The following is an 11,490-nucleotide window of genomic DNA, read 5'->3' as shown; positions in this document are numbered from 1 at the left end:
CGACTTAGGTATTAAATATGTGTAGAGGAACTCGAGAGGAGCGGAAATTGGAGATTTAGGCAGCAGAGAAGTGAAGCTTTGGAACCAAACTGTCCTTTTTATTTTCCAACAAGATTGTTTGATCCCATGAGGCAGCCGGTGCACCAAAGGACCTAAAATTAGAAAATAATGCGGAACTTCCCTTAACGCCAATTTCAATGTGACAATTGCAGTGTAAATCTCATAAATAATAACCAATCCTTATTTTCTCCTATCCTTTCCATTCTTTACAAACAACGCTAAGATTTCGGGCGCCAACGCTGACCTCTGGAAGTCTCCCGTGACCTTGGGTTTTACGCGTTTGTGTGAGTGCGCTCTGGCAGCTCCGGATGAGAGTCCTGCACTTCACTCGAGGGGGGGGCCACACGCCGGACGAGCGCAGCCTGGCTGGAGCCAATTGATGAAGGAAGCCCCCCCCCCGGGGAAGCGGAGCTCGAGCCGCCGCCGCGTGCTTCCAATGCTGAAGCCTCCTTTAACCCAAATGAATTCAGACCTCTCATGTCCCACTCACTGGGAAATATTGCTCGATTAGACTATCCATTCAATTAGCAAACGCTTTGGCATGCTCAAACACAGACGTCCACCCGAAATGTGCCTCGCTAGTTTAGAGCCATTTTCGTGACTGTGTTTTTGCGTCCCAACAGTAGCAATTGCCCGTAGTCTGGAAGTCCCGTTGCTCTGGATTCACGGCAGGTGTTGTTTCCCCGAGTATATTATCGCCCTCTGGCTCGCCGTTAGCACACACATGCTGGTCATCTATGCATAATGTGGGTGTTACTTATGAAAGTTTGCCTGTCTATCAAGGCAGAAGAAGGACCCTTTAAATATGTGTATAATCCTTAAAGCGTTCGTATTTTGTAAAGTTGCTCAATCAGCAGTTGAATGGAATGAGCATTGTCAGGGTTGTATCCAGTAACTTTGTTTTTGCTGACTTAATATTATACGCCTACATTGTTTCCCTGGAAAATGTGTTTAAATGTGTGTTTGTTTCAGTCGTTGCAGTGCAGCCTTTGTTAGTTCAGACGTTGCTTTTCTGTTAAGAGACCAAGACCAATCCAGTATGTTTTTTTTTTTTTTATCCCCTCCTTCAAAATCTTTTCTTTTCTTTCTTCTTTATTGTTGCTGCTCTTACAATATCCTTTCTTCTTTCACTCTGTTTGTTGTCAGTGTTTATTAAGATGAAAGCCAGTTTTGATGTGCGGTTTTGAAGTCCAGGCTGACCAAGCACCACTTACCCACGTGGAATGGATAAATATATAAAGAAATAGATCCGCTTTCAGCTCTTTCTGTTTCTTTTTTGCTTCAGATCAAAGTGGTGAAGTTCTGCTACACGTGGACCATCAACAACTTCAGCTTCTGTCGCGAGGTGTAGGGGGGGGGGGGGGGGGGGGGTCATCAAAAGCAGCACTTTCTCATTTGGAGCCAACGACAAACTCAAACGGTTGCTGAAGGCTGCTCATCGCAGCTATCAGATTGTGAGACTGCTCTAAGTGTTATCCAATTATTACCTCTCTGAGGGGGATGACGTTGTTGTCAAGAGATTTAAGCACCCACTCGCCCGCCTCAGGGGGCGTCGAGTGTGTCTTCATCTGGCCTGTATTTCCAATGATGTTTACTTACACATGTGTTTGGAATATTAATATTTGTAGCACTTTCCCATGGTTGAATTTAGTCTGGCATCATCTTCAAATATTCAAATGTTTTGGAAGGGATTGCAGTGGGAACGTGGAAGGGGAGCAGTTCCCATTTAAAGTGGGAACTACTCAGAAGTAGACAAGATCCACCTGATCTGAGAAAGTCTCCAACGGACTGACGAGTTGAAGGCTGAGTGAATGTGAGCTTCTACTTTTGACAACAGATTTACATAAACTGCGTCCCCGTTTTATCAGGAATACAGTAGGAGAGACAGATTTGTATTATAGTGAGCAGTGAAACAAAATGACATTGTGTCACGTCGCCGGAAGAGCTTCCGGAGGGTCTGTATCTCCCACAAAAACATGGCTGGTACCTGAAAGTAATGACCGTAGCCTGGGGTGGAGGTGGCCTTGGTAAGCCACCTGCTTAAATGCCAAAATAAATGGGCCCTTTTTTAGAGAAACCCCAAGCCGTAGCTGCTTTTGGACATTCCTGTAAGAGCCTAACCCAGAGACAATCCTCTTGCTTTTTTCCCCTTTTAACTGTCATCTGTATCATAGCTCACTGTCGGTAGCATCACTGCTTATTGCCGCGATGGTCTCACGGGCGCTTGTTAGAGAAATGAGATCCGGGGTGTACCGCAGGTCAGCGTCACACCTTTAGGCCCGCCGCCAAGAGAGCGAGCACAAGATATAAATATAACAACACTGAAAAGACTTAAACGAGGGATCAAACTTAACTATCTCATCCCCAGTTTGATACTTAACCATGTTGCTGTGTTTTGTTCCAAGGCTTAGACGGTTTGATCCTCCAGGTTTCAACTCTGTTTCAGCAGCATAACAGTGCTGTCCTCCCACTTCACGTAAGCAGCTCTAACGATTATCTCACATGGTTTCATGCTATAAACAGCAGTGTGCATTGCAGAATCAATACCAATCAAACCATCACTTTGCCACAAGTGAAGGGTTGTGGATGAAATCAATAGATGTGATTGTGAGGCAGAGGACAGCACAATTTCATTCTTCACAGCGTCAAGCCAGAGCGCCATTACTGATAGAAGCAAACTATTATTGCTACAAACATAAAATAAAATAAAAAGATTCCAGGGATCAAAGCATCACTTCACCTTTTAGCTTCATCCCTGTGATCCGTACATGTCTTTGTTTCCCTACCTCCGGGTGCGTGTGAACCCTAAAGGTCCAGATGAGGAGAGTAAAGACTATAGACTCGACTCCGCGGTCCAAAAAGTGAAGTTTCTATTCTCAACGCCAAGGGAAAGGAGACCAAAGCCACAAAAATAACGGATAAGACACCTGCAGTCTATATTTCCATTTCCTTTTAATTGTCCTCCACTGGAAATGGTTTTCTTAGCTTGTCACGGTGTTAATAATTGAAAATAAGGCCTTACTTGCATATCAGAATGTTCGGCAGAAAACGGAGGATATCTTGAAGTTTGAGAGGTTGAAAAGTAAAAACTCCTGTCCCACCTGTGTCTTTGGGGCACGGAAACTTGTAAATGCAAGAGGTGAGGAGCGTGTCTAATACTCTGAGTGTGTCCAATAATGCGAGGTATTGATAGCCATATGGGCTTATGTAATCACTGCCAGTTGGTTTCATTTCCAGTAAATATATAATTCAAAGTGGTGTGGAGCAATTTTGATTTTAATTAAAAAAGACCCAACCTTTTTCGGTCATCGTCCGCCTCTCTCTCCCCGTTGATGAATTGGAAATGAATGTGCCTCCAAACCCTGCTTTTTTAAAATGTATTTATTTTTAATTAGGTTATGTTATGGGGAGGAAAAGCAAACTTGTGTGGAATTGAATTAGCGAGGGCCAGATGTGACCGCTTCCTCCGGTTATCAGGCATTTCTGGCTGCCTCCCTTTCTCCCAGTGCCCTGCAGCATGCCGTACAGGAAGCGCGCAGGAGGGAAGATGGTTCGGGAGAGCGGGGGGAGGAGGGGGGGGGGGGGGGGGAGAAGAGGTGGGAGGCGGAAGTGTGTTTAAATCGGAGGCGTACACGCAGTGAAACTGTGTACAACCCCCTGCGGTGCCGTTTGTGTAGAAAGGGAAATCATTTCTCCTGCTGAGCAACATTCCCCCATGTGAGCCTGACAGCCCCCCCCCCTCCCCCGTGTGTACCCTCGGTCCCTCGTTTGCTCCCTGAGACCTCCGTCTCCTCGCTTTCCCGCTGACAGTATAACGCGCCTTGTCTTTTATCCCGCTTCTTAACGTTCCACGACACGGAAACTGAACATACTGCAGTTAAATCTTTCTCTCCCGGCTATTATACTGTATCCTGGGGGTCTACGTGGTGATATTGCGTGGCTTTTAGGTGTGTGACTTCACTGCTTGGCCATTTCGTGAGCACTGCTCTTGTAAATGGCCCCCAGAAAAGCGAGAAGAATAGGGAGTGAAGTGAAGAGCATCTCATTTTCCTCTGCTCCTCTCTTTTGTGTCTCAAGGGGCTTTCGCCTATAAATGGTGTGCTCCATGGTGCACGCCCCATCCCATTCTTGCCATATGCCCTCCTCCAATCTTCCCACAATCCCTCTGGGGGAAACCTGGGCCCTCATCATCGCTCGCCGTGTCACAGCAGAAAATTACCCAACTGCCACCGTATTTGTGACAGTTAAGTGAGCCCTCCGTCTAAGAATATGGCAGTAAAGATTGCTCTATCGGTTCTGGATCATTTAGAATCCAATTTAATCCAGGCCCGTAGCAAAGCAGCCCAAATAAAAACAAAGGGCCTTAATCAAGAAAGCAGGGTGGCGGTGGACTGTGCATGAGGCCTTCTTATACGCTTTGTCCCTGTGGAAAGAATTTCCAATACAATATTAGATCTAGTTATTACAGAAGTACTGAGCTAGAACTACATGTGGGGAATCACGTTTTGAAATGCATGGCGAGGACACTTTTGAGATGGAGCAGAGCAACACTGCTCTCCCAGGCCAACGGCAAACTCCCAGTGAATGCAACTCGGATTTTTAGAATTTTTGTCTTTTAAAGCTTCTGGATGAGGCAAACTCTCACAAGCCACCAAAGGAATAGCATTAGCCATGCGCTGGTTATTTAATTGCCCCTGCTCTCTGAGCGGGCATACATTTGGATTTGCCCCGACTGGCGTGCACATGTTGAGAATTAAGGCATCCCTGCAGTACTCAGGGAGGACGGATGAAAACATTTAAATGCCGTACTGCGATGGTGGATCTTGTCTGGAAAGCTTGACATTGTCTGATGAAACACAACATCTGCATCAGTCAGCCCTTGAGCCCCCCCCACTAGAGAGAGAGTGTGTGTGTGTGTGTGTGTGTTTGTGTGTGTGTGTGCATCCTCTGATGGTCCCTACTTGCTAATGGAGATAGATTCAGGCAACAGCGTGAGCCCCCTACCCCCCCTCCCCCTCCCTATCTCCCTTCCTCCTCACACTGAACTCCCGTAGTCTCGACTTGGCCACATCATTTCTCTCCCCGGCTTAATGTGCTGGTTTTTCTCCTCGGGGGGGGGGCTGCTGGGCGGGTTGTAACGCGTCTCCGCCTCCTTTCGCCGGAGGGACTCCTGTTCTGACCACTCGGCGAGGAGAGATGGAAAGTTCTCACCCTCCGCCGCAAGCTGTTTTGTATTCAAATAGCCTCCTTGTTAAGTCTCCCCTACGGACACCCGTAATGTTGTCTTGTATAGCCAAAGGCCAAGCGAGCTTATGTGCGAGTTGCTGTGTGCTGCTCTCATATTTCGTAGCTGCAGATTCAGTGCGCCTATTCATTCCCTTCTTTCGTCCAGTTAATTGAAGCCCCCCGTGCGATCTTGTCGGAGTCTGTTGCCCCCAGTGACTGATAGAAGCGATCAGGCGTTCCGTGTGGGCGGGGGGGGAGCAATTGGTCAGCCTTTAAGTAATCAGGTGGTATCGGAAATTGGTGGGAAGGATGTCAATAAACATGTTTGTGGCGACACTAGTTTACAAAGCTCAGTCTCCAAGAGAGATTTTCCTTCTTGGTAAGATTGTGCGTCGTGTTTGCATTTGTATCCGTTTGCTTTATGCGGCGTGAATCGGTGCACGGAGGTAATCACGCTTTTAAATCGCCCTCGCCGCGTCAACGTGCTCTGAGGGGTAAATGGTCGTGAGCGTGATCCGCCCGTGCGTGGTTGCTTATTTTGGGGAGGGTGGTGTTTTTTTTTTGTGCCAAAGTTGAACGTGTTAAAGAGAAGGCCAGGAGAGTGACAGACACGGCGAGAGATGTTGACCCTGGCTGCTCTGGCGCCTGGTATTTTCCAACACGCCAGCCGGTCTTCATGGCGACCTTCTCGCTCTGTGTGCCAACCGTGCCCCTGAGCCCTCTGCCTGAATATGGATGCCCTCGCTCACTGAGACGGCGTTGCTACCCCCCCCCCCGCCCTTTCTCCTCTCTGTCTCAGGCCTCCTCTTTTTCACCTTCTCCATCACCTTCACCATTTCTTTGGACGGTGAGACACTTTGATGCAGGAGTATTATAACATCTCATGTGTCCTACACTTTCCAGGTTGTGTTTTTCACAGAAATTCAATTACAAATATTAAGTGTGCTGTGAGACTAAATGCAACATCCCGTCTGCACTTGTTAACTTCGTCCCATTTGATATCTCAGATGTGCTGACCCCCCCCTCCACCAATGTCCAGCTCGGCTTGGTATTTGGTATTCTGGCGCAGTGGGCGTGCTCCCCGTCACCGCGGCCAACTCGCTGAAAGAGTGAGCAGCAGCCATCTGACCTACAGTTGATTCTCTGCCAGTGATGGCCCACAGGATGCACGCACACACACTCACTCACACACACACACACACACACACACACACACAGTCATCTGTGCTCTGTCACAGATACACACCAAAGATCTCACCCCCCCCCCCCCCCCCCCCCCCCCACTCCCTCCCTCCCTCTAGCCTGGTGGGGTTTCTTTAACACTCCCTCTCACCTCTCCACACCTCTTCCTCTTGGTCTTCCTCGCGTCTCACCCTCCTGCAAACCTCCCTCCTCACGCCCGCGTTCAGCTGCAGATTCTGCCACTGGGGAGGTCCTCGCTCATCACTGCTCGTCTTGTTTCGTACCCGAATAACACGACTTCACGAGGTGCCCTGGGACTTCATCTGGGTCTCTCATGCTTGGTCTTATCAAACATGTCGAAAGGACTTAAAAAGTGTGGCTGAAAGTCTGCAGTCGGCCTCAAGCAGTACAGTGTTGCGAGGCCACAAAGGTTTCACTCTCTTTTCAAACCTGTTCAGGTTTGGTTGAAAGATCTTTGGACTACAAAAGTCTTTTTTGATACTTTTCCTGTGACAGAACAAAGAATAAAGTGGAGTGCTGTGGGAAAGCCGAATGCAAGGATTTGTTGTTTGATTGTTGTGCTTGCGTGCTTATGCGTGTGTGTGTGTGTTTATGGTGATTTCTGTCAGTGTCTTTGAGTCTGGCAGAGGATTACAGTGAAGGACCGCTTGCATGAGCAGTGGTGGGAATAACTGCATATGCACTGCACTCCCCCACCAATCCCCTCTTAGGCTGCCTGCTCTCTCAGATCCAAACAGAGGATTTGACACAGGATCTTACAGCAGCATTGACACTTTGTCTGAGTGCTTCCCACTGTGATCTGTCGGCAGATCTCCTGTTGGGATCTCTGCACAAGAGCAGCCTGAAGACAAATGTTTTTTTAACAGCCGGGGCTAAACACATGTTAGTCTGCACACACACTGCAGATAAACATGAGAGGTGTATGTGCTGACTCTATATTCGGTTTCCGTCAGAGTGTTTTATCATGACCGGGTTGTTTCTATGGCTTCACTTCATTTGACACTAACGCATGAGTTGAATCTGCAGAATGTCCATGGATGTTGTTTGCACGGCCCACGAAATTCTTAAATGATATGATAACATTTGCATTAAAGTGGTTACAGCTGGGCAATAATTAGATCAATAACGTGAAATGGGACTAGATATTGAACATTATCGTTATAGCATTCATGTTTATTCCTTCTTTCAAATGCTGAAAATCAGTAGTACTGTCATTTTCTGAACTTATCAGACCTATTATTAAACCTTAGTCATTATATCCACATGATGAATAAACATTATAGCCTAATCATTCAGATGAAATTCCGTTGTGGAAATATTTTATCCACCGATGGTATTTCATACAATATTTCCTGCATATCAATATATTGAATTAATTGCTCAAAAATTTTGTGACATGATGTCTTTTACATTTTCTCAGTTCAGGCAACTTCTGCTAGTAATTTCAATGATTAAATCTTTAGTTTGTTCTCAATGACTTTACTCTCGGATTGTGCTCTTTCTGCTCTGCTCTTTCTCAACACAATCCAATTAGCCTGATGCCTTTTAGCATCATGTGTACGCCGTGCTGACGACACCCACCAAAGAAAGACAATACTTGACGAATGAATTGGTTTCTAGTGTTTTTTTCCTGCATTGTTTGATGCCGCCTGAGCTTTTTGTAGGACAGGGTTCACAATAACGAATACATACAGCCGTAAGTCATCACCTGCCTCTCCTGATGGGATTGGACAAAGATGTCTCCGGAACACAGAAGCGGTCTCAAGCATGTCTCGCCTGAGAGCATTCTGAAATCCCCGCGCGGGGCCCGGGGAAGTTTTTTTTTTCCCGACTCATTAACAAAATGGCGGGTGATGTAATTTCTCCAAAGAATGGTGTGACATCCCTCCAACATCCACCCCCGTTACTTGTTACCTCTCTGTCGTCAATTATCGTTAATTTGCTGTGATCTCTGCGGCAGTCGTAGTCCGCAGTCATTACGGTTTGACCTTGTATGGGAGCATTTGTGACTGTTAGGGGACCGCGCAGAGCTGTGACCGCCCCCACACAACTCCAGCACCTTTCCTGTGTCTTTGTAGTGCAACGGCGTGTTGCAGAATCCTTCCTGCCACTGTCTGAGATAATTGGCACTCCATAAACACATGATAATTGGACTGCTTTGATCCCTGCAATTTCTCACTTCTTGGCTAAAGAGGCGCAGCAGTTCCGTCTCGTGTTTACCACTCGTCTTTATGTGGCGGCGGGAGGATACAGTGAGGGAGAAAGGGAGAGAGACTGTTTTCTTCTGAAGTGTTAAAAGCTCCCTGCAGGCAATGCTTCCTGCGCCCGGCCTCCTTCGCCATTGTTTCTGCGCGCGGCTCACGGCCGTGACTCATAACCAAACTTGTCTTTTGCACACTCATTCACACGAGCAGAGCTTGATCAGGTTGTCCAAATAATCTTGTTTGTCCGTGTGCGTTGTCTGTTCCAGAGAGCGTGCCGCTTTGTCCAGGGGAAGGACTGGGGTTTAGAAAGTTCATTAGGAGGGACTTCCTAGTGGACGAGGACGACGGTCTGCTGCCTGATGACAAATTAACACCATTCTGGGAGGCGACGGCTGACTGTGTTGATATGAATTCGCATCATTTGTTGCCCCTGTCTTTGTGTTTACGTCTCAAAATCATTCCCCAAAACATCCATGGAGCACGATTTTAAAAGGATAATCCTGATTATGTTGCTGGATCAAAATTACAGTACATATTTCAACCTTGCGGGCAAACATAGACGTCTTTTGTTAACTTAAAAAGAACCAAACTGCATTCGTAGAACTAGTTGTAATTCCCCAAACTAGAACCTTAAAATAAGGAATTTTGTTTAAATGTCTAAATGTGGTGTTGTTGCTTTACCGGAGGGGATCCCGACTGTAGTTCCTTTCTGACTAATCTTTTTACACAACTCTACAGCCCGTCGTCTGTCCCTGTTAGTGAATAGTGCACGTTTGTATTGGTGCTGCACAGCCTCTGGGTTCTCTCTCTCGTCACCAACATGCAAGCTGATTGTCATTCAGCCGGCGCGAGGACTTGGCTCCGATTCCTCAGATCCAAAGCCGGCTGCCGCCGCTGCTCCTCGCTGGAATCTCCCTTGTTGTTTTCAGCTGTAACACAGGGGGCAGCAGAGGTCAACTGTCCTCTCTGTCACCCCCTCTGCTGCTCTTAATGAAGCCAGGGAGCAAAGAAGAGGTTAAACTTTCTGGATATGTTAATGTCTCAGTTGTAATGCATGCACTCATAAATGTTTAAAAAAGCATGGCGGTGGCTGTTTAAAACAATTCTAATTAACCCTGCGGGTATGGAGGAGAGCATGTCTTGAAGTTTTTCCCTTTTTTCGCAGAGCAATGTTCAAGTCTGTTTAAAGTGTTTCCAAACTGGGCTTATTGACAGAGGGGTGGGAGGGGCAGTGCTGCTTCAGAGCCGTGTGGGACGGGCGATGGGGGTCTTTTAGGAGTACGTTGTGCACACAGCTTGTGTGTGTGTGTGTGTGTGTGTGTGTGTGTGTGTGTGTGTGTGTGTTTTAAGTTGCTGGAGAGAAGGAGCTGGGAGAGAGTGGGATAAAGTTACTGTGAAGAGTCCTCACTCTCCTGGAGGGGAGGAAGCGAGGTTGCTGGTTCTAGTCCCACTGGCCACTTCCTCCCTCTGTTGTACTTGGCCGACAGTGCTGATGAGCAAGCAGGAGAGGCCTAACCTAATTCATGAAACACATTTTGTACGCAAATGAGAATCGTTAATAAAACACAGATTCAATGAGGGCAGAACGTAGATAAATTAAAAAGGCGCCGACAATTTGCATTGTTTAAAAAGTTCCCTCGTGTGCTATGGCAGTTTTGACTATATAATATATATATATGTTGACATCAATACATTGTAAATTGGCTCTGTGTGTGTGTGTTTGTGATTTTGGGACATTTGCGGTAAAGGATAAGCTTGTCAACAGTGAGGTCTGGTCGCATTGGCCACGGGGATTCAGGTTTTTGGGGGCATGGTGGTAAGAATCTCTTTTTGCCGGTTTTTCCATGCGAAAGTGAAGCCCAGTGTTTAACGCCAGAGACCTGGCTGCGATTTCGTCCAGATGGTCTAGTCCCGCATCTGAGAGCACCCCAACGCCCGGGAGCCCAGCTCTCTCTCTCTCTCTCCCCCTTTTCCCTTATCCCCTCCACTTCCTCTTTTCTCCCTCCATGGTGTCTCTCGTTCAAGCCCAATCTCTTCCTCCTCCTCCTCCTCCTCCTCCTCCTCCTCTTTTCCCTTTTCTTCTTTCATCTCTGGCTGCCTCCTACTTTGAGCATCGCAGTTTCTTACCTTCACCTCTCCCCCGTCTACGTTTTCTCAGCGTCTCTTTGTGTTGTAGTGTCAAAGAGGATGGAAAGGCTAAGAGGAGAGGCCAGATCACTGCTGGAGAGGAACACTGGCTCCGGATCTCCCCTCCTGACCCCTGGTCTCTCTGCTCGGTTCGTCTGCCGCTGGAGGCATTAGTAATTCCAATGTAGCGCGGGCGAATCTGACTATGTGTCACATCGGAGAGGGAGCGAAGAACACCAGCCGCTGTTCTCTCACTTTTCGTCTCCCTCTTTTGTCTCCGTCCCTGCCAAAGTGCTGCAGACACCTGTGGGTATTTAACGAGTAGACGGATCCCCATTAAAGGTGCTGCGCTGGCTGTCAGAGGAGAAAGACGAGGGACAGCGGGAGTTAAAAGAGGAGGGGAAGAGGACTTGGTAAGAAGAGATGGAAGCAGAGGCCTTCCGAGAGGGCGGGCTCGCTGCCATCGAGCCAACCGGTGGATGAACAACCGCCTGAACGATGAGTGATTTAGTTACAGGGAGTGTAAATGTTTTTGTTGTGTTGATGAGACACGTTTTCACCTTCTTTCCTCGTTCCTCCTCTAATGAGACGCGGAGGCAAAAGAGGTTGAATCCTCCTTTCCCCCGTCGAGCACCGCAGGTCACCCCTGGCTCTGAGGTCAGGTCCTCGC

At 47.5% G+C, this 11,490-nt stretch overlaps 1 protein-coding gene across 1 annotated transcript in view; it reads left to right on the top strand.

The window, feature by feature from the left end:
- Window positions 1-1,217: 1,217 nt before the first annotated feature.
- spop (speckle type BTB/POZ protein) overlaps window positions 1,218-11,490 on the top strand; it is a 29,250-nt gene continuing 18,977 nt past the window's right edge. The window contains 7 exon segments of the mRNA XM_078084733.1: window positions 1,218-1,235; window positions 1,346-1,417; window positions 1,419-1,485; window positions 2,854-2,895; window positions 2,898-2,970; window positions 8,953-8,990; window positions 8,993-9,093. Coding sequence (XP_077940859.1) covers window positions 1,218-1,235; window positions 1,346-1,417; window positions 1,419-1,485; window positions 2,854-2,895; window positions 2,898-2,970; window positions 8,953-8,990; window positions 8,993-9,093 — 411 coding nt within the window.

Source organism: Gasterosteus aculeatus, chromosome 11 (genome assembly GCF_964276395.1).
Source record: "Gasterosteus aculeatus chromosome 11, fGasAcu3.hap1.1, whole genome shotgun sequence".
Taxonomy (NCBI): domain Eukaryota; kingdom Metazoa; phylum Chordata; class Actinopteri; order Perciformes; family Gasterosteidae; genus Gasterosteus; species Gasterosteus aculeatus.
The sequence above is the reverse complement of the archived record's forward strand: the minus strand, read 5'-3'. Positions and strand labels throughout refer to the sequence as shown.